This window comes from Nannospalax galili, unplaced genomic scaffold (genome assembly GCF_000622305.1).
Source record: "Nannospalax galili isolate Female #2095 unplaced genomic scaffold, S.galili_v1.0 scaffold1311, whole genome shotgun sequence".
NCBI classification, from domain to species: Eukaryota; Metazoa; Chordata; class Mammalia; order Rodentia; family Spalacidae; genus Nannospalax; species Nannospalax galili.
In genome coordinates, this window is record NW_008329527.1 from 209,358 (window position 1) to 232,142 (window position 22,785).

The window sequence follows — 22,785 nt, forward strand, 5'->3', positions numbered from 1 at the left end:
AACCTGGGCTACACAGTGAGACCCTATCGCAAACAAAAAAAAAAAAAGGATTAAATTTAATTAAATAACTCTTTCCGTTGAAATATTCAGACTTGCTTCCTAAGGGAAGAAGCACTCGCAGAGGAGAGCATTTGGAGATGATGGGGCTCAAAAGACGTGTTTCTGGCAGAAATTCATAGACCTCCCAAATGGAGCCCGTTTCAATACCTGCAACCCCTTTAAGAACCCAGCCCTGACATCATAGCCCTGATGCTGCACAGCCTACCTTGGCAACGCCCAGCCTTCCGGCGGCCTCAATTGGCTGGCCAGCTCCAGGAGGCCCCGCCCCCTTCCCGCCCCGGAGCCTGCTGTCAATCAGACTGGGAGGCAGCGAAGATTGGCTGAGGGGCCGCCCTCCAGAAGCCGCGCCGGGTTCGCGTAGGCTGCGCTCTGGGGGAGGGGCGCGGCGCGGTGTCGGGAGTCGCCTGTCCTGCCGCGTCCACCGCCCGCCCGCCGGTCCTCCTGCAGCCCGCCTGCTGGGCAGGGCCGGCTCGGCCCGGCCATGGAGTCCTACGATATCATCGCCAACCAGCCCGTGGTCATCGACAACGTGAGGCCCAGCAGCCGGGGGAAGGGCGGGTGTCCAGGGCCGCACGCGGCGGTGCGGGCAGTGACCCCTGCGGGTCCCGCTGGTCCCCAGCTCACCACACACACGCTGTTCCCGCAGGACCACTCTGGGTTCCAGGGCTGGGGCAGCAGGGCTGGCTATGTGCTTTGGATCATTCTCCCGTGGAGCCCCAGTCCGGAACCTTCCCGAGCCGGGGAAGTCGGCGACAGCTGGAGACTCAGGCGGTCCCGCCATATCTAGGCCCGTAGACCCATCTGTCGAGTGTTGGAGGCCCTGGGCAGGGGTTCGATCTCCGGCTCTTTGCATGTTGTTCAGCTCTGGCCACCTGGTGCAGGCGGGCTAGCATTTGACCTTTTCCACACTGCTGGCCTCATCTTTTGGAGAGCCTGGTGATCTTTACACTTCCCCAGGGGCTGCACCCAAAGGCCAAAACTCTAAGTTAATTTCTACAAGCCAAGTCCCCACCACCACTGGTGGCATCTGATGCTTTTAACCCTCTCTCCTTAAATGACCCTTGTGGAGCATGCAGAGCCACTTTTCCCAGGACGCAGCAGCAGTTGGGGTATCTGGAAGCCTGAAAGGAAAGATGTCTGGCTTCCTGGGGCCTTGTCTTTCAGCACTTGGGCCTCTGCTTGGTTTCAGCTGCCCTAGGAGATGTCTGGCCTCAGAGCCCTGACATGGTTGGGCCCTTCCGTGGCTGTGCCTAGAGCTGATGCCCCTGATGTGCAGGCCTTGGAATTTTTGACAGTGACACACTTCTGTTCTTTCTGGGAGCTTTCTCCCATGTGACCCTGATGGAATCCCTTTATGGCTGCCTTTTTAGGAGCACCCATGTGGACTTCCCTAAGTCATAAGGAGATGTTTATGAAGGAGGCTAGCTCTGGGCTTGGGGATGTGCTTGTCAGACCAGTACTCTGTCAGACTACAGTATGGACCAGGCTATTTTCCCTTCTTGGTGGGCAACAGGATTGTGAGTTCAGAGACACCTGCCTGGCCCATTATGGGTGTGCATCCCCTTTCCTATAACTTGAAGATGTTTATTTCTGCACTGCATACCCAGAGGGTTGTGATGGAGATTGGTGGGCTAAGAGGATGAGAAAGTGGTTCCTTTACCGGGTGGATGGTTTCTAGATGCCAGGTTCTTGAGATCCTTAGTCCAGCCTCCAAGGTTGGAGTAGGGGCAGGACCTAGCTCTCCTCCTATTTTCCAGGGCAGGTGTTTGAGGAAAGGCAGTCTTCCCATACAGCCAGTTGTCTTCCTTGGTAGGCCCAGAATGTGGTCTATTTCTGCTGGTAAAGAAGGGCGCTATTGAAAAGAATGACTTTGAGGCTATCTTTGGAGTGTAGCTGGATTCCTCCCACCAGGAACTAGCCATGGCATTCAGAGAGGAGGATGTATGTTATCGTTTCTGTCTCCGCACAGTTGCCTTTCTGGGCCAGGTTCTTGTGTTCATGCAACTGACCTGTGCACTGTAGAGTGTTTAGCAGTAACGGTGACCTCCACCCACTAGATTCCCCTAGCAGCCCTCTCTTGGCTTGAGTTTCCAGACCCTGCCGAATATCTCCAGGGCAGGTTGTTCAAAGTGGGTCCCCAGTTTTGAATCACTGGTACTTATAAATGATCTTGTCCTCTGGGTGGGGTATCTGCTTCCTTGATGTCCAGTCTTGTGGGGCTGGCCACTCTCTCTGTCTACTGCAGGACACTGGCCACATGTGGAGGTGAATGTTGAGAGTTAAACATTGCTTTTCCTTGCAGGGTTCGGGGGTGATCAAGGCTGGTTTTGCAGGAGACCAGATTCCCAAATACTGTTTCCCAAACTAGTAAGTGTTGCTGGGACAGCAGCCTCCTCTCTCTCCTTACTTGCTTTTGAGAAGAGCATGGGGCCCTCTGTCACAACTCTCTTTGAGGACTGTTCCTGCATCCACCTGTCTACCTGTAAAAGGAAACACCACGTTGGTAGGGTTGACACAGAGCTCTAAGGATAAGTACTGGGTTTCCTCCTTAGCGCCTCTCACCTTTGTCTCTCCCTGAACCTGAGATGAGGAAAGGCAGCCAGCATTGCCCTGGGGATGGGGCGTGGTGGTGGTGGCAGCTGGAATAAAAGGGAAGAGCTAGACTCCCAGAGAGAGTAGGGGAAGGTACCCAGCCACCCCTTCCTCCCTGGAAAAGTTTTTCTGATTTTTGTGGGGTTTGGGTGCTGGAGATTAACCCTCTGGCTTCCAGAAAGCTAAGCATACACATTCTGAGCTGCACCCCTAGCCCCAGAGATGTTTCCATCAGGGCTTGTTTATGTTCAGATTGTAGGAAATGTTTCAATCTAACACCCTCCCCACCAATGTGGTACTGATGGTGACAGGGTGGCAGGGATCCTAGGGTGGTGCCATCCCACAGAGCTAGGAGTCCCTGGGTCCCTCCTGCTCACAGAGAAGTTTCCCTCCAGAGCACCTCTTAGAGGTTAAAGGCTTTTCCATTGGCTAACAGACCAGAGCAGAGCAGGACCTTAAGACCCCCAGAGTGGCTTCAAGAGCTACAGGCCTGGAGACCCTAGAGGACTTCAGTTTTCCTTCCCAAACTGAGTGGGTGTGAGGGAAGGCTGGTGGTGGTGTGTGGGGAATGTGGTCATGATTTAGAATGGCAGCTCATCAGATCTATGCTTGCCAAGAACAGTCTTTATTCTGAAAGCCCTGGTGGAAGGGAGGAGCAGTGTCCACTAAGAGACAGGGCTGCGCAAGGAAGCCAGCACCCAATTCTGGGGCTGCTCTTCCTCCATCAGCATATAAGGGTGTAGGCTGAGTCACTGTGACTTCAGAGGCTGACCCCTTGCTAGGGCCAGACCATGAGACTAGGATCCCGGCATTCACACTCAACCCTCCCTGGAGGGAGACCCATTCTTTCAGATCCAAGCCTACCTGTGCTGCCAAGGGTCATGCTGCAGTCCTGCTTTCCATAGGTCCAGGCACTTGGGGCATAGGTCTTTGCCCCAAGCTACTTCCCAGTGTTTTGAAGGATAGCTACCCTCTGAAGCTTTGGAGTTGGACTGCAGTTTTCCTGGATACAAGGTCAGCCATACCCTAGCCACCTCACTGACGTTCTGTGTCCTTGCAGTGTCGGGCGGCCTAAGCACATGCGGGTGATGGCTGGAGCCCTGGAGGGGGACCTCTTCATTGGACCTAAAGCAGAGGTAACACTTTGGAGCCTGCCTTTCCCTGAGTTGGGTCCTCATTCATAGGAGACCTGGCTGGCAATCAGAGGGTCTTGTTCAGGGATTTCTGCTGGTGCCTTTTTGGTTCCTCTTTACTCCAGTTGTTCAGTACTGTGCTGTGTGTGGCACGCCCCTTCTGTAAAATACAAATGACACTCCTGAGGAATATGGTTAGACCTCATGTCCTGTCTTTCAGAGCTGTTTGGAAACTACAGGAGAAAGAACTAATTAAGAAACGCTTTAATAAAATGGGTTGTGAGGGCATATGGTTATAATTCCCACACTTGGGAGGTAGAGGCAGGAAGATCAGAAGCTCAAGGTTATCCTTGGCTAAATAGTGAGTTTGAGGCCAGCCTGGGCTACATGAGACCCTGTATCAAAAAAATAAAAACAACAACATAGTGGTTTAAGAGTTTGAATCACCCAGACTTGATGGTCCTGATAGCTGCTCTGAGGAGGGCTGGAGTGCCACCTTCATCCTAACCAGGCTGGCCTACCTAGCTTCTGCACAGTGTAGGGGAAGAGCCAGCCCATCATGGGCAAGTGCTGTGTTGGCACCTGAGACATAAGGGCACAGTCCTGAGCCTGGAAAAGGATCCCTGAACAGGAATACAGATAAGAGGTTTCCATAAGATGAGGCCAGTAGCAGCCACTGTTGTGGGTAAGAGAAGCTAAGTGGCACCCTGCAAGAAGGCATGTACCAAGGGGAATATCAGAGGGCAGTTAGATGCAGCCTGTCATACAGAAGACAGATGATGGGTTAGAGAACAGGGCCAAGAGGCCGGAGCCCCATCTCTACTTTGGAGGAGTGATGGGCTCTCATGACCATTGGAGAGGTAGTCTGAGAGAAGCATTGGCTGGAGAGGTGCCAGTGGTAGCTGAGCAGTGTGGGGAGAGAAAGGGGAAAGCAGTGAGTGGGGAAGCACTGTGGGGAGTCAGAGGAGGGACTATGCCGTGGGCATGCTGAGGGAATTCCTTCCCTGGGGTGATGTAAACTATGTCTACCCCTCCTTATAAGGCCCCAGTGACAAACCAGAATACCAGTCCACCAAAGTTCACCCTGGGAAACCAATGAGTTTATTGGGCTTACTTACAGAGCATGGAGGAGGGGCTATTTATGGAAACATGGGGAAACCCAAAGCAGTCTTCAGCCAACGTGGATGATGGCCTCCCCGTAGCTGTATAGCTGGCGTTCTCTCTTTACTTAACCTTCCCCAGCCTATCTACTCTAGCACCTCTCAAGACCCTGACACTCTGAGGCTGTGTGCAGTTAGGCCAGAACTGTGTCCAAATGCCTGGGAGGTGCAGGAGTGAGGCATCTCAGATGAGGATCCAGTGACCCTCCCCATCTGTTCCTCTGAGGGAAACTCAGCCTGCAGCTTGTGGTGGTTTCTTGCCAGCAGGCACAGCTGATCTGATGGAAATGGCACCTGTCTTGCTTGGAGGACTGCATTCTGTAACACACTACCCCTTCCTCCGCTCTTACTGTCTTTCTGCCCTCCTCTTCGGCAGTGTTCCCCGAGCCTTGGAGAGGGTGACATAGATATCTGACTATTCTCCAACTTCAGCGGAGTACTGAGACCTCATAGCCTATCGACAGTCTCTCCATCTCTGGAGCATGGCTGATTGTGAGTCTTGGCAGTATTCCTTCTACAAAATGAGTGAGAAAGGGGGGGAAAGGGAAACAAAACATCCAAATGGAAGCTGACAGCAGAAATAACCTATACGCATGAACACAAATGTTTGGAAGGCTCTTTAGCCGAGTACACTCTACTAGAGTCGTGAGTTTCCCCAGCCACAGGTTTCTGTCTGTCTCACAGTCCCAGATATGAATTCCCCCCTGTGGAGCAGCTCTTAAGTCCAACCAAGAAGTTGGTTGAATCCATAACAGTGTTATATTGTGGTAGGCTGGCACTTCCACAGCAGAGTAGGACTCGTTTCCGTAATGTTCCCTAACACCTTTTATAGCACCTTCCGGCACTACAAAAGCTTGCCAGCAAGGTGGGAACACTTCAGCTCAGCCCCAACCTGATTTTTACAAGTCCTGCAACCAAAGTATGCAGTGTCTTCAGCACTTCAGTGTCTTACTATCTAGTTTTGGCATTGAACCAGCAGCATGGCACTGTAGCATTTAAGGGAGGCCTCTAGGTCTTCCTTGGCCAGGAGCTCACATGGAGGCAACTCACCCCTGGCACTGGGATTCTCAGGTACTACATAACCCCATGGCCTCTGGGGGCATCTTTTTCCACCCTCACAGAATACCTTCACCAACTCCTTAACCTTTACAGGCACAGATTGTTGTAGAAGTTTCTCAGTCATCTGTGTCTCACCTAACCTTAAAGCTCCCAAGAATTTCATGGCTGCGCTTGCCTCTTGTACCCTTTTTCACCTGATTTCCCATCCTTGCTCCTTTAGGTGTGCTGGTATGTCTTTCAAATGGGCTTCCAAATCTGTAGAACACTCAGGTTAACATTATGCCATCTATATCATGAAACCTTTTTACAGAGGATGGGCAGGATGGCAAAGCAAGGTCCTGGACCACCATCCCAGAATAAATAATGGGGTTGTGAAGATAACCTTGAGGAAGTATTCTGAAAGTCTTTTATCCATTTCCAGATAGGTATCAGTTGATCTCAGAAATTAAAAAGATACTGAACTCAAACATTGGCAAGGTTCAGTACCACATCAAAAGATTCTGCCCATTCCTATCAATTGCCTGGCTTCCTCATCTTGGGGCACTCTCATGGGGTCTGCATGCATTTCCCCACCCTCAGTGAATTCAGTGGGACTGGTTCAAGCTGGCCAGATTACGGGCCAAGGGGAACAGGTGGTTGGTTCATTACATTTGCCCGCCTACCTGGTAGTGAGGACTACACTGCCTGGCTTGAGACTGGTAGACCCTTGCTTGGCATTGCAGAGCAGCTTTCACCATGTATGGTCCTCGCCTGCAAGTGTTCTTGGATACCTCACTAGGGAAGTAGCTGTGTTACCATTTCCACCCCATAGGAGCGCCTTCCTCCACCGACAGCTGACATAGTGGGGCTCGTCAAATCCACTAAAACTCCAGCCCAGTCCTAGGGTCCCTGCTGAATCAACCTCCTCAACTCTAGTTAATGCACTGCTATTTTGCCTATGACCAGGACATCATGCACTACCTCTCGGTTCTTCACCAATTACTTTTACCTCAGGTTTTCCCTCTTCACTACCATGATGTTTCCCATAGGTTCCAAGTTTTTGGATCCCTTTACACTTTGGTCTCCCAGCCATAAAAAAACAAGCCACCACCTTATCTCTCCCTTTTTTCCACTTTTCTTTCCAAATCTGATGCCAGCATGGAGGGTGCTGGCCACTTGTCCCTGTCCCATTGTAATTCCTCCTTACACAAGTATGTTCCCTCTGGGCAGTCATCTTGGCATCAGTTGCACATCTTATTACCCAGGGCAGGTACATTGCAGCTGTTACCACAGCAAGGTAAACACCCACACACCACATGGGGAAGGACGGCATATCTCCAGTCCTTCTGCATATGCTCCACCCTCAGTGCAGCTTGGGCTGCTGTCTCATCACCCATAGCGGAAGCAATGCCATTGCTTTTCCCAAGCTCATCTTTGATGTTGTCATACTCTGCTGACTATGGGGAGTGTTGCAAGAATTCTTTCCCTAGGGAAATATCTACCCCCTCTTTTATATGGCCCCCAATGACAAACCAAAGTACAATTTTGTCAGAGTTTACTCTGGGAAACCAGTGGGCTTATTGGGCTTACTCACAGAGCATGGATGAGGGGCTGCTTATGGAGCATGGGATCCCCAAAGCAGCCACACTGGCAAGTTTCCACACAGCCTCCCCATAGCTGCACAGCTGGGGTTCTCCCTTCAGTTAACCTTCCCCTGCCTAAATGCTCTAGCACCTCAGTCTTGAGGCCACATGCAGTTAGGGTAGAACGCCATACAAATGATTGGGAGGTGCAGGAGGAGGAATCTCTGGTGAGGGCCCAATGGCCCCATCCCCTCCTGAGAGACCTCGCGACTACCAGCAGGCCTGCTTTTGATGGTTTCTTGCCAGCAAGCACAGCTGCTCTGATGAAAATGGCAGCTGTTTTGCACAGAAGACTATCCTTCAGTAGGTGACATTACCATTTTCTCTGGTCCTCAGCTAATTGAAGCTAGTGAGCTCTGGGAACCCCAATACAGAGCAAGAGACACCCAGGAGGCAGGGGGCACATTCTAGGAAAGTAGGCAGCAGCTGACCAGTGAAGACATGGCCTGGTGCCATGTCTGACTTTCTATCCCCTTACCCCAGGAGCACCGGGGACTGCTGACCATCCGCTACCCTATGGAGCATGGTGTAGTGCGGGACTGGAACGATATGGAGCGCATCTGGCAGTATGTCTACTCCAAGGACCAGCTGCAGACCTTCTCTGAGGAGGTGTGGCAGCAGCCCCTCCCACCAGGCTCCCAGCTTTCCCTCCTGCCCTTTCCTTCCACTTCCTATTGGGTCAGGCCTTCTCCATTCCTTGTCTGCATTCGATAGGGCCCGCTACTCTTCTCTGTGGGTCTTAATGTACATGCACAGCCAGTGGCAGCCAAGCAGAATCTTCTAGAGTGAACCCTGTTTTGGAACAGATACAGGATGGAACCCTATGCTATTCAAAGTGGGACTTTTAGCTCAAGAAAGATCTTTTAGGGCCTAGCTTATCTGTACATACTTGTGACCCCTTCATCTCTCACAGCATCCTGTTCTTCTAACGGAGGCCCCACTGAACCCCAGTAAGAACCGAGAGAAGGCAGCAGAGGTGTTCTTTGAGACCTTCAATGTCCCAGCGCTGTTTATCTCCATGCAGGCCGTGCTTAGCCTGTGAGTGCCCCAAGTCCCCATCCTGACTTCCCTGGAGGTGCAGCCTCTTGATTCCCTGCATTGCTGTTCCTTTAGAGTCTCTCCTGCCCCTTTTTTAGACTAGCTAGTATCAGTACTATCCCAGGGTCCCTTGTGGGGGGTAAGGAGGTCCTCCTACCTCAGTGGCTGAGGTAAAAGGATGCTGACTTGGTGGCAGGTATGCAACAGGACGCACAACAGGAGTAGTTTTAGACTCAGGGGATGGGGTCACTCACGCTGTCCCCATCTATGAGGGCTTTGCCATGCCACACTCCATCATGCGGGTGGACATTGCCGGCCGTGATGTCTCCCGTTACCTACGACTGCTGCTGCGCAAGGAAGGGGCCGACTTTCACACTTCAGCAGAGTTTGAGGTTGTCCGGACCATCAAAGAGGTAATAAAGGGCAGGGGTGTGTGGGCATGACTGGGAATGGGGGAATCAGGGCATGAGGGGAAGCCCTGGCTACAGATGTTGCTGCTGCAGCCTGCTAAGGTTGTGTCCTGCCCCTCACAGCGAGCCTGCTACCTGTCCATCAACCCGCAAAAGGATGAGGCTCTAGAGACCGAGAAGGTGCAGTACACCCTGCCAGATGGCAGCACGCTTGACGTAAGTGGCCAGGCCTGGTTCTAAGGTGGCAGCTGATGCTGGCCTAGAGGAGAAAGCTGACTTCTCTGGGAAGCCTGTCTGCCTCAGTCTTCTCCTCCAAAGGTGGGGCCTGCACGCTTCCGGGCCCCCGAGCTGCTGTTCCAGCCAGACCTGGTGGGGGATGAGAGCGAGGGGCTCCACGAGGTGCTGGCCTTTGCTATCCACAAGTCTGACATGGACCTTCGCAGGACATTGTTCTCCAACATCGTGCTTTCAGGGGGCTCAACACTCTTTAAAGGTACTGTGGGTAGGAGGAGATGGGAAGACCAGAGACCCAGGGTAGCTGGCTCCTCAGAGACCAAACCAACACTGGAGCCAGTGACATTCCCTTTCTATCGTCTTTTTGATGGTACTCAGCTGAGTTTTGGGGGGAGTGTGTCTTTTAAGGTACTCAATTTAAAATTGAATATGCCAGGTCAGACGTGGTGGTGCATGCCATTAATCTCAGCACTCAGGAGGCAAGAGACAGGTGAATCTCGGTGAGCTCGAGTCCAGCCTAGTCTACATAGTCAGTTCCAGGCCAGCTGGGGCTACAGGGAGACCCTGTCTCAAAACCCCTTTCTATCTTCATCACTGTAGCCAGACCCATGGATTATTCTCATTTGCTTGATAAAGGTGCTTTTCCCGCTTTCCCCAGCGTCTAAAAAAAAAAAAAAAAAAAAAATTAATGTCAGGTATGGTGGTATACTCTTGTTATTCCAGCACTCAGGAGCTGAGGCAGGAGGAGCCAGAGTTCAGTGTCAAGCTTAGATTACATAGTGAGGAGACAATGTCTAAAACATAACACAAAAACCAAGCAATAAAATGAAGTTTTCCTTAGACTGTGACAGATGATAATTGACAGTGTTCGGTGAGCAGTTAGGGAGGGCAGAGAGTTGGGCAGAGCTGTGTGACTTGAAATTGCATCTCATGCCACTCTGAGCAAGCCCTGCCCACCTGCAGTCAGGTGCTGGATTGTGCTCCCCTTAGTCCTGGAAGCAGTGCTAAAAGAAGACTGCAACAGCTAGGGGTCTGAAGGTTGGCCATGGCGAGGAGGTCAGCTGTGGTCCAAGCTCTGCCATCCTTGTGTTCATAGGCTTTGGAGACCGGTTACTAAGTGAAGTAAAGAAGCTTGCCCCAAAGGACGTTAAAATCAAGGTGAGGTTGTGGAGACCTCCTGGAGCAGAGGGTAGTGGGCAGTTTTGACCTGGAGGGAGGATAAGGGCTGCCTCTGAGCCACCCTCCCCCCACCTCTGCCTCCGGTCCTGCCCACTCACAGCCTTGTTTGAGGGTAGCAGCTGTGGGGTAGATAGTCACACAGCAACTTGCCCCCTCCAGATTTCAGCCCCTCAGGAACGGCTGTACTCCACGTGGATCGGGTGAGATGGGGCTCAAGTGGGAGGGCTTGGGTAGTGTTTTGCCCTGGATTCTTCCTCAAAGGTTGACACAAGCCTAGGTGGGTGGATTTCTCTTCCAAATAAGGGAATGGGAGCCTCTGAGGGCCCTGGGACAGCAGTTGGCTCAGCCCAAAGGGCTTCAAAAATACTATCCATCCATCCTCACAGCGGCTCCATCCTCGCCTCACTGGACACTTTTAAGAAGATGTGGGTATCCAAAAAAGAGTATGAAGAAGATGGCTCTCGTGCAATTCATCGCAAAACCTTCTAATGTCCAAGAAGGGTGGACATGTTGGGAGAGACAGAGGAAAGGGGAACCAGAGCCCTTGACCCCCTTTTGGTCTGGGTTTATGTTCTAGGCTTAGGGTCCCCTGCATGCCCCGACCCCTGAGCAGGTGGTGCAGCCACACTCACCTGTAACCCTCCCCTCTCCCTGCGTTCAACATTCACACAGAGTAATATTTAGCTGCATGGATGGCAGAGCTGAAGCATAAGGATTGAGGAACCTAACATTGAGATGGTATGAGTGTCTCTCAGTGGGGCCATTTTGGCCTCTGGTTCCTTGATCCAGGTCTTAAAGCTCCAAGACCAGACACACAAAGGCCCCATTTGCTCCAACAGGCTCCCACTGGGGCTGGGGTGCCTGGATACCTGTGGAGTGGGCTGAAGGAGGGGCAGCCAGCAGCTCCCACAGGGGCAGTGAGACTGTTCAGTGCATCCCATGCCACCTCTTCCTGACCAGGCTGCCCAGATTCTTGAATACTCTGTCTTCTAGTCTTGCTGGGCAAGTGTCCTAGATGGGACTGACTAGGGAACAGTCCTCCATCCCCAACAAAGTAGTGTGGCCAAGGGTCAGCGTCAGAGCCATGGGCAGCCACAGCCAGCCACAGCTTGTGGTTTGTCATACTCCCCTCTGAAGCACCTCATTGACTTGCTACTCCTTCATTACCTTAGTGCCCTGGGTGGGAAAGGGTTAATGGTCTTCATTTGTTGAGGGAATACCACTTAATCAGAAGTCAGATGCAAAGGGTGGGCTTGTCCTCACCTCCCTCACCATGGCCAGGGCCCCATGTCCCTCTCCCAGATCCAAACAATAATTTAACACAGTTGCCTGAAAGACTTCTTTTTATAAATCATAGTAATGATTATGGACAAAGCCCAATGTGTGGCTCTGTTTCTGTGTGCTCTTGTTTGTTCACCCATCCCTGGGGAATTTGAAAGGACCAGAGGGAACTCAGTGTAGCTCTGGCTCTAGCTCAGGAGTGTGAGGTGTTCAGTGGTTGGCAAGGCAGCAGGACAAGGGAGGCCAGCCTTTCACCCTCCAGCAGAACTCTCCAGCCTCATTACCCTCTTGGGACCTGCCCGGGTTGGCAGCCAGGCTGCCTTCCCTGCCTTCCAGGCTGGGCTGGCTGCCTTGTGCTTCAGAGCTTCACCTATTCTGTTGGAGTGCCTGCACAGGCCTGCCAAAACGCGGGTGCTAACAGTGCTGCAAGCATGTCAGTCTGCTCAGGGCAGAATGAGAAGGAAGGATAGCCTGGGAATATTTGCTCAAGGTAGAATGAGAGGGAAGCATAGGCTAGGAATGCGCCAGGCTCCACAGCAAGGGGCAGAACAATCTGGAAGATGCTGGAAACAGGCTTGATCAGAGAGACGTTCTGAGGTTGTTAGTGTGTTAGCATCTGCAGCATTTCATGTGTTTGTGGCTGACAGTGAACAAAATACAACTTTACCCCTACAAGCATTCAGCTTGTGAGGAAAACACTGGCTGTTTTGGTAGAGCCAAAATGTAGGGGGGCCTACAGTTGAGGGTTGGCTTGTAAGAGCCCAGGGGTGAGCTGGTGGTTGGGAGGGCCCCAGGTAGAGGTAAGAGCTCTGAGAGATGCCTTAGTGAGGCTGGAGAGGAAGGAGTCCACAGGGAAGAGTAGAGAGATCAGTTGAGCTAGCATGTGGAGAGTCTTGAGAAGGTTGTTAGTGCCCTAGTGACAGTTGTTCACCATGGAAGGTTAGTGACCAGAGACCAGTGTTGAAAGCTGTGGGCCAGAGTACTGATCACATATGTACAGGGCATTCTGTGGTATCCCATGGTCACAGCACATGGTTACAATTCACATAGGAACCTTTGCTGAGAGCCCCTACAGACCAGCTCTTCTGCAGGGTTCTGCTCAGGGCATTGTTGGTTCCCAACCACCTGTTTGGAACCTATCACTGAGCTCCCCCTCCTACCTTACATACCCCACATTTTGTCACCAAGTCTGTGATCTGCCGTTCCTTTCCTCCCCATCCCTTCCCTTTAGGACCATCCCAGCCTAGCTTCATGACCCTGCTCCATTCTGCCCACACAGTGTGTTTACTGTCATACCTAATGCGTGGGTAACCACCTCAAATCTGTAATGGATTATAAGCCATACAATAAAATATTCATGAGTCCTTACTAATATAAGTGAGTAAATACAGACATGGGTGAAGATGAGACAGTTCTCCCTTCAATAGAATTCCAGTTAATGTAGAACTCCACTGCCTGGGAAATCACGTCTAGGAACCACACTTGCATGGGATTTGAGGCCAGTTCCTTTCCTGTCTGGATCTTACCCATCCCATGTCCAGCTCTGCTCAAGGTCTTCTCTCCACAGGAATGACCCCTTAGATCTGTCAAAATCACATCCTTTAAGGCAAAGCCCTAGATGGTATCCCCCCTGCATCTCCAGCAGGGATAGCCTGGTTAGACTTGGGCTGTTCTGCTCTAGTGGAGAAAAAGCTGTAGGTGAGGAAAGTGAGCAGATAAACTAAACTTGCAGTGTTGTGTTGCATTAAAGGTTGCATGAAGTCCTAGTTTTATTATACTGATGCTGAAATAAGTGAGTACCTGTGTGCAAGCACCAGGGTAGGAATATATGTAATTCCTGCTGGGAGGGATTAGAAACCTTACTCCAGTAACAGTGAGTACAGAGTCCAGGTCTTGCTTCTAAGCGCCATCCTTCAGTTCTCTAAGGGGAAACACAAGCTGTACCTACAATGTCTTACAGCATTGTACAGTAAGAACTCAAAAGTGACTAAGCAACAAAGAAACCAACATGAAGCAGCTCAGAACTGGAATGTACTGTAAATCGTATATATATTCATGAGTCCTTATTGATATTAAGGGCTAGGGAGAGCTGTAGAGTGCTTGCCACACAATCATGAGGGAATGAGTTAAGGTCCCTGGCACTCAAAAAGTTGGACATAGCATTAAGCACCTATAATCTGAGAAGGCAGAGACAGGAAGATACTGGGAACACTGGTGAGCCAGTCTAGCCAAAGTGAGCTCTAGGTTCAATGACTTTGTCTCAAAATATAAAGTAGAGGAGCTGGAGAGAAAGCTTGGTGGTTAAGAGCACTGGCTCTTGCAGAGGACCCAGATTCAGTTCCCAGCACCCACATGGCAGCTAACAGCCGTCCTAACTCCAATTCCAGGGGACCTAACGCCCTCTTCTGACCTCCTCAGGTATTATATAACGGGTGCACTTACATACATGCAGGCAATACACTAATACATGTAAAATAAAAAAATAAACCAGGCATAAAAAAAAATAATAATAAGCCAGGCATGGTGATACACGCCTGTAGTCCCAGCACTTGGGAGGCAGAGGCAGGTGGATCTCCCTGAGTTCAAGGCCAGCCTGGTCTACATAGTTCCAGGACACCTAGGACTACAGAGAGACCCTGCTTCAAAAAGACAAAATAATAATAAAAATTTTAAATACTTTAGAAATATAAATATGGGGACTGGAGAGATGGCTTAGTGGTTAAGAGCACTGGCTGTTCTTGCAGAAGACCCAGGTTCGAATCTCAGCACCCACATGGCAGCTACAACTGTCTGTAACTCCAGTTCCAGGGAATCTGAAGCCGTCTGTCTTCAGGCATTGCACAACACAGGTGCACTTACATACATGCAGGCAATATACTCATATACATGAAATTGTATATATGTATGTATTGGAAAAACAATTGAAGAAAATAACAAAGTTGGCCTCTGTGCTACACACATTCAGAAAAATACCTGGAAAATAAGGGCTAGCTCTTTGGTAGAATTCCCTAATGTAAAAGGAACCATGGGAAAAAAAATAATCATTGGGTAAACCACGGTAATTTTTGTAGGCAAGAATGGATGTAAAAGTTAGTGGGCAACAGAACAATCAATGATCCAACCCCAGCTTCAAGGCCTAAAAACCACACCAGTAACCAGCACAGTAAAGAACATTGGTGCAGTAGTGGCACTTTAATCTTGGGGGTAATCAACAGCTACATAGTTGGACTTACAGCCCACTCAATGGGAGGAAACATGCCTGATACTGTAAACCTGGCCAAATACACATAGCTGGAGAGGTCATAGATCTTAGAGAAAACTCCAGGCTGTCACATCCCTAGACAGATGTAATTTCTTACTATGTGCAAAATATGGATTCTTAAATCTATAGGCAAGTATCCCAGTCACCACCCATCAAAGATGCTTCTTTTTCAAGAGACAGAGATAATTACAAAGTTCCACAACTGGTTGTGAATTTCCTAAGCTTAGTGGCACATCTAGGATGCAACCTCTATACCTAAGGCTCAAGGAATATAGAACAAGGGATGAAGAGAACACTAATGCATCTTTCCACTCTCATCAATGAAGCTCTCTCAGGCAACAGAGGGCCAGGAATGCAAAAGGTCACAAATGGCCAAAACACAGAAAATAAGAGTCTGCAGATTGTGGGTTCTTGGACAGGACTGCCATATCCATCCACCCAGGGCTCAGGGACTATTTCAGAAGAGGGGGTGGGAAGATTGTAAGGGCCAGGGAGGAGAGGCATGACCATACAGAAATAGTCCTACAGGCTTCTGGGACTCTTCTCATACAAGCAAACCTACAGCAATGGTGTCAGCATGCACAAGACCCATGTAAACTTAAGCAGACAAAAATTCAGCATAGGACTGTGGAAATGAACAGCAGGCCCCAATCTTAGTCGAAGAATTATTGGCAACTGATTACTGCTGGGTGAGGAAGAGCTGATCTTAAAGGGAGGGACTCTAGATTGGCTGACTAGATCCCAGTGGATGAACTTGCACTGAGGGACATCTGGGAACACTAACTTTACATGATAGGCCTTAATACAAATGACAGAATGTATGAACTCCAGTGGGGGAAACTATGGGAGGGTGCTAAAGGGGAAGAAGGTATAAAGATGATTTTCTATATGAAATACACAAAAATTCAACTTGATAAAAAGTGGGTAAAGATAAGGATATTTGTATCAGTATTTCCCCACAAGATTAACTACATAAGGAAAAATGGTTACTTCATGGTGGAGAAAGTAGTAGACTCCACCTTACCTGAATGACCAGTTTACAGCTCTAGTAATGAGTCTTTGGTTTTGTGAATCAGGGTGTCACTCTATAGTTCAGGCTGGGCTGGAATTTGGGGCAATCCTACTTCCCAAGTACACAGCTGTGTACCAAAGCGCCTGACCACTACTGATTTTTTTTGTGTGTATGTCTTTTTGAGACAGGGTCTCCCCGCAGTCCCAGATGACCTGAACTCACTATTTAGATCAGGCTGGCCTTGAACTCACAACAATCCACCTGCCTCTGCCGTGTAATGCCCACAAAGGTCAGAAGAGGGTGTCAGATGCCCTAGAACCAGAGTTATGGCCCGTTCTTAGCTGCCATGTGGGTGCTGGAATTCAAACTGGAGTCTTCTTCAAGAGCAGCCAGTGCTCTCTGCTGAGCCATCTCTCCTCCAGCCCCAACCCCTACTGACTCTTGTTGGTGTCCTAAGAGTGGCCTGATTTCCCTGTGGTGGTGTAAAACACAGGTACCCAGGAGCCAGCAGCAGGTAAACCTAAACTGAATCTTAATAGAGATTGTTTGCTCGGAAGTGGCAGGTCATGAAGACAAGGACTAAGTACAGTGTAAGATCCTGAGTTAGGAAAGGGTTTCCCAGAAAGCCAGCAAAATCTCAGTTTGTTGATTAGTTAATAGTACTATATCCGTGTTAATTTCCTGGCTTCAATTATTGCCGTATGGTAATGTTTAATACTGATGGAGAAAACAGTGAAGGAAAATGGGAATTATAAGAACGGTTTTTGCAACTTTTCTGTAAGTCTAAAACTATTTTGAAATAAACACTGATGGCTAAAAGGACTAGGGCTCTGAAACAATGATGTGAGCTCATAAGGCTGCCCCACAAATTGCTAACCCTGCAATCCTGAAGTTTCCTATTTCTCCATCACTAACAGGAGTAATAGTGACACCTACCTCATGGATTTATTAACAGCCTGGAGGAACATTTTGTACCACAAAATAAGTGCTGAGACAATGATAGGGACATGTCAGAAGGTCACAGCAGCTAGGCATGGGAACTCATGTCTACAATCCCAGCACCTATGAGGCCAAGGCAAGTTCCAAGGCCAACCTGCGCTACAGGCCTCAAAAACAACAATCAAAAAGCAGCAGCAGCCAGCTTGAAACTTCTACTGGCCAAATTTACAACAACTCAAACCAAAAAATAAATGAGCATGGAAGATAACCATTGAATAAAATAAGAAAGCATGAATCCATACTGATAGAAATTAATAAATTCATGTTTAGCTGGTATGGTGGTTCATACCTGTAACCACAACACTCAAGGAAACCAAGGTAGGAAAACTGACACTTTTTCAATGTCAGCCTGGGATAGTTAGGGGCTCAGGAGATGACAGTGGTAAGAGCCCTAGGTCTGCAAGCATGAAGATCAGAGTTTGAATCCCCAGCATAAAAAGCCGGGCATGGTTTTGTGTGACTCTAACACCCAATTAGGTGGAGACAAGCAGATCCTGAGAGCTTGCTGACCAGGCAGCTAACACAAATGGTGAGTTGCTGGTTCAGTAAGAGACCGTCCCAAGGCAGTAAGATGGAGAGTGATAGAAGACACCCAACATCCTCCTCTGGCCTTCAGATGTGAAAGCATCCACAGTCACATACACATAACACACACATCCAAGGAGAACAACAAAGTATTGACCTAAGATACTTAATAGCTAGGCAGCTTTGCAGTGGAGAAGCCTGGCATTAGCTTAGGTGACCAAAGCAAACCCGTCAGCATCAGGCCAAACAAGCATTTTAGGTCTCCCAAAAAGGGCACCACCATGGTGGTACTCCTGCCCAAGATACAGAGCCTGAAACCAATCATGAAACAGACAAAACCAAGTTGGTGTCATCTAGTGTCAAGGTCAGGAAAGTGCAGAAAAGACAGGAACTGTCCCAGACATAACAGCTAAAAGTAGTACTATTCTGAATTGGATCCTCTTGCTGGAAATAACACTGGAATAACTGGGTGTGGTGGCACACACCTGAAATCCCAGCAATTGGGAGCCTGAGACAGAAAGATCATTAGTTTGAGGCGAGCCTGGACTATGCAACACTTTTCAAAACAAAAAAACACTTAGGAAAACTTGAAGAGAGTCTGAGGATTAAGTGACAGAAATATATAAACTATACTTTCTTGATTTTACAAAGTGAGTCTTTGTCAAATATAACATAGGAGGGACCAGTGAGATGGCTCAGCGGGTAAAGGCATTTGCCATGCAACCCCAATAACCTAAGTTCAAGCCCCCAAACCCACAAAAAAATGTGGAAAGAGAGAGCCAATTTCAGAGTTGTCCTTGGATCTCCACATGTATGCTGTGGCATGTGTTCCCACATATCCTGCACATGCATACATATAATAAATAAAAATTTTAAATGTATACAGGAGTGTTTATTCCTGGACTTGCAGATAGTTTAGTGAGGTCTGTATTCTCCTTGATGAGGAGAGATGGACCCCAATTTCTAAGTTGCTAAATGGCCAAAGGTTCAGATGGAGCCCACTTCCATGCAGGGCCAAAGATTTAGTCCTCCTAGTTGGGGACACTACATTTCCTCTCTAGCCTAAATGCTCTCAGTTACCAGGAGGTGAAGAAAGGAGCTACTCAAGTTCCCCTGGTTAGCCAAGGCAGATTCTCAGCCCTATCTGCAGACTGGAGACACTGAGGACTCTGAAGCTCGAATAGCTGCATCCTATCCCCAGGGACTCTGCTTCAGTGGTCTGCTATGGCCTGGGCTCTGTGATTTGTAGATCTTCAGGTGATTCCAAAGTGCAGCTAGATTTGAAGAACTACTGACCTAGGAATTTTCTAGTCTGTGTTTTAGTTTCTTATTGGTGCTGTAAAAAAGTTAATCACAAACGTATTGACTTAAGATGTAAATGTATTATCTTACATAGAAGCTCAACATGGGTCTCACTTGGCTGAAATCAAAGTGTCCATGGGACTTTTTATCTATCTGGAGCCTTCCAGATACTACCTTCCAGAGACTACCTGCATCCCTTAGCCAAGGCCTCTTTCCTGTCTTCAAGGTCAGCAACACTACATTTCTGATCAGTCACACATTCTTTGGTCTCCCTCTCTCTCCTACCCGGATAATCCAATTTTAAGGTTACATGACCAGCAACCTCACTTCCTTTACAACCTTAATTCCTTTTTACTGTGTTGCCCAAGGTATTTACAGGTTCTAGGGATTGGGACGTGGATATCTTTTAGGATCATTATTCTGCCTACTAGAGTCTGAAAATGTCCTGGAGATTTTTCTTTCTGTGGGTATTGGTTACAATTTTTTAAAGAAAAATAAGCAAAGAGGACTTGCACTGAGGAACTAGGGAACACAGACCACTTAATGATCCAGCTCATCCTATCCAATGAGGAGACCATGAAGAGAAAATGGGGAATGCAAGAGGCCACCAGACGGGAACATCCCAGCAGCACTAGCAGTCCAAGGACATAGCTAGTGGGAAACCGGCATCTGAAGTGGGAGCATAGCAGTTAAGATTTAAAAGGCTATGCTAGGTTCCCCTTCCCCGGGTTCCCCTCAAGTGGCCTATCAATGCCTGAGCACTTCCTAGAAGCAGAGATGTCAGTTCACAGCAAGGAATGGAAGCAACAGCTTGGCCTACACGTTCCACACACATCAACAAGATAGAGGAACGGCCTTTCTCCTTGGCTCTCCTATCGTGAATTCAAATGAAATATAGAGGGTGAGCCAATTTTATAGATAGTAACCAAAGCCATTTTTGGTTAATCTCAAAACAAAGTGAAAAAGCATTTCCATTCTTTGTAAAAATCTTTATAAATGTGTCCAAAGTATCTGTCATATAATGGCTGAAATGAGCTGTTTCCACCCTTATGTTTCTATATTTAAAGGAGAAAAATGAACTCTTCACACCTAAAAGTTTAACAAATGCCTAAATACTGATACCCAGAATTCAAATTACTTTTTGAGACAAGATCTATATATCCCAGCAAAGACTTGAACTCCTAAGCTCAGATGACCCTCCTACCAGTCTCCCAAGGGCTGGGACTAGGAGCTGCATCCAGCTTAGTCTTTCTCTTTGTCCTTCCTTCTCCCGTCTGTCTCTACACTTGATAAGATAGAGTTTATTCAGAGGAAGCCATGGAAATACAGAAACCACTACAATGGTCTTCAGTAAGGTACTGAACTCATACAACATCCACCCCTCACCCTGCCAAAACTAAGATTCAGGACTGGGCATAGAATTCAGCAGTGCCCTAGCATGTGTATTCAATCCCTAGCACTGCAGAAACAAAAATATCAAGGTCCAAGCAAGTCCACATGTTGGGATTGGTTTCACCCTGTAGGTTCCACCCATTCCCCACTTCCTACCCTTGCTATTTGAAGAAACCTAGTCTTTGGTTTCAGGACATGTCCAGTACTTAAGTTTTATTGCTGTTATCACCATGAACTCTTGCTTTGAACTTCATCTATCAAGACCAGAGTCCCCAAAGCCCTTCTCACAAGACCACCCTGTCTCTACAATGATATTGAGAGGACCTACTAGTCAGGTTGTTTATGCATCAACACTATGCAAGGTACCCATTTTTGTGGATGTAACCAACCACAGAACATCCCCACAGTGACACCAAATGATGGAGCTAATATCACAAGTCAGCCCAACTCCACAGCACATCCTCTTCCCCTGTACCAAGCAGTCCCAAAGATTACATTACAAGTTGCAGATACTCTTACTGGGATGGAGAAGTGCTGAGGACTTAGGGCCTCACACAAGCTAAGCACACTAGCTATGTCCTACACCCCTAGCCCTAATCTAGTTCCATCACTAGTCTAACAATTATGCACTGGTTGTACATTTTAAGTGGATGACAAGAGTGTTTTAACAGTTATTCTCAATATAAAATTATCCATACCTACAAACAGCAGAAGCGAAAGAAGACTAGCAATCTATGGGAGGAGCCAACACAATGGCTAGTCTTTATTAGAGAGAAGAAACTTTATAGCACATTCTGAGAAATTAATGCAGGGGCTCAGTGGGCTAGCTGGTGGGGCACCAGCTTGTAATGGGTTCCACAGCTTGGGCATCGTTGAGTCTCGCCTTTGTGCAGCCAGAACCAGATGACAGTACAGTTGTCCTCTTCACCTGAAAGGAGAAAGATAGGCGGTTTAAAGTCATCCAGCATAAAAAGGAAGAGTTTCAACATTAAACTCTTTCTTGCGACACTTCTGAGGCAGAAAGGAAACTGTGACTGACATCTTAAGAGATCACTTCAAGCTCTCCTCTTTCTTATGAAAAAACCAAGGCCCTGAGTTTCCTATGAGTGAAATAACCTTCTCGGTGGGGGGGGGGGGGGGGGTTTGCTAATAAGCACATTCCCAATGTACAGCCCCCAAACCCAATCTGCACTCTTACATAGCCCCTAGTGCCTGAGACAATGCCTGGCACAGAATATAAAAGATACTTGGTTAAACACTCCTTCATGATACACATCCAGGGAGCCAGTCTTTTTGCTGTTCTGTGTCTCCTTCCAGACATGATGAGGGTTAAGATGGTCAGAACCGTTACAACAGTTTACACACATACAGTCACACACACACAAAGATCTGAAGATCTGAAGGTTATATTAGACAAATGTCAGCAAACAGAGTACTTACAGATGCAGCCCACTATTCGCTTATTGGTGATGGATGGGACTAAATTAGGGTCTTCCTTGGTGCCTGAAGCAGCCTTTGGGGGCAGTATATTGTATGGGTCCTGAGAAAACAAGAATTGAGCAATTAAGACAAGCAACCCCTACCACTGAAAAGGGGCTTTGCAATTCCGGTTTCCAGGATGAAATGCTCCCAGACACGGGGCTGCTCTGATCTCATCCAAGCCCATGGGCTCCAGGAGACACAGAACAGAGTTTCTCCTCACCAGTCCCTTCTGTGCAGCAATCATGATCTCCCTCTCCAACCCAGTAGCCTGCTCCTCATCAGTAGGAATACCTAAAAGATAAATTGAATTATGTCGACTGACAGGACAAGAAAAGTGATCAACACGGAAACGTTACAACATAAGCTTCAGTTTTAGTGGGGTCCAAAGATACCCATATCCGCGGTGCCCTAAGAACACGGAGTCATGACCGCCGCCCCCAACTCTTGGCCGAAGTGTTTCTTCTCCAACCACCGAAGCTGATTTTCCAGCTTTTTCTAAAGGCATGTCAGAGTTCGCTCGGCTTGAGGTGGGCTAGGATCTGAAGGACGGTCCGGCCCCATCACCCCGGTGACAGTCCCTTCCTCCCAAGGTCACCGGCGCCCTTTCAAAGTGCGGTTAATTTGGTGCGCGGCGGCAGCCACAGCCCGAAAGCGTACAGCAGACGCGGCGGGGCCCGAGGCACCCGAAGCGTGGGGTGGCCGCAGCCTCCTGAAGAGCTCTAGGGCCGACCCCGCTCGGCCTCCCCAACACCAAACACCCGGGAGGACCAGGACACGCCCGCCGCGCCCAGCGCCGAGTACCTCCAGAAGCCATGGAGCGTGCCACGGCCACGCCATGGGGCCCACGGGCCCTCAGGGCCTGCGCCGCCAGAGTTCCTGCACCACGAAGTAACCTTGACGCCATCGCGCCCACGACAAGCAGATGGACTTCCGGGAACAGCCGCTGCAAGATAGGCGGGACTTCCGGAGACGGGCGTGTGCCGATGCCCCGGGGCCTTCCGATTTCACACCGAGCCCTCCCACGCACGACTAGGTAGGTGTTG

At 49.0% G+C, this 22,785-nt stretch overlaps 3 protein-coding genes across 3 annotated transcripts in view; 2 read left to right on the top strand and 1 right to left on the bottom strand.

Moving 5' to 3' along the window:
• Positions 1-399: 399 nt before the first annotated feature.
• Positions 400-13,145, top strand: Actr1b (actin related protein 1B). Its single transcript, XM_008837914.2, has 11 exons — positions 400-589; positions 2,363-2,427; positions 3,713-3,788; positions 8,110-8,235; positions 8,540-8,664; positions 8,861-9,077; positions 9,198-9,290; positions 9,393-9,567; positions 10,405-10,466; positions 10,647-10,687; positions 10,874-13,145. The coding sequence occupies exons 1-11, from the start codon at positions 542-544 to the stop codon at positions 10,974-10,976; spliced, it is 1,131 nt and encodes a 376-aa protein (XP_008836136.1). The 5' UTR covers positions 400-541; the 3' UTR covers positions 10,977-13,145.
• A 7,848-nt stretch (positions 13,146-20,993) lies between these two features.
• Positions 20,994-22,758, bottom strand: LOC103738129 (cytochrome c oxidase subunit 5B, mitochondrial). Its single transcript, XM_008837963.3, has 4 exons — positions 22,544-22,758; positions 21,963-22,033; positions 21,701-21,800; positions 20,994-21,188 (listed from the first exon to the last, which is right to left on the bottom strand). The coding sequence occupies exons 1-4, from the start codon at positions 22,644-22,646 to the stop codon at positions 21,076-21,078; spliced, it is 387 nt and encodes a 128-aa protein (XP_008836185.1). The 5' UTR covers positions 22,647-22,758; the 3' UTR covers positions 20,994-21,075.
• Positions 22,714-22,785, top strand: part of Sema4c (semaphorin 4C) — a 162,430-nt gene continuing 162,358 nt past the window's right edge. The window contains exon 1 of the mRNA XM_008837952.3: positions 22,714-22,775. The gene's annotated coding sequence lies outside the window, so the exon portion shown is untranslated. The remainder of the gene's footprint in view (positions 22,776-22,785) is intronic.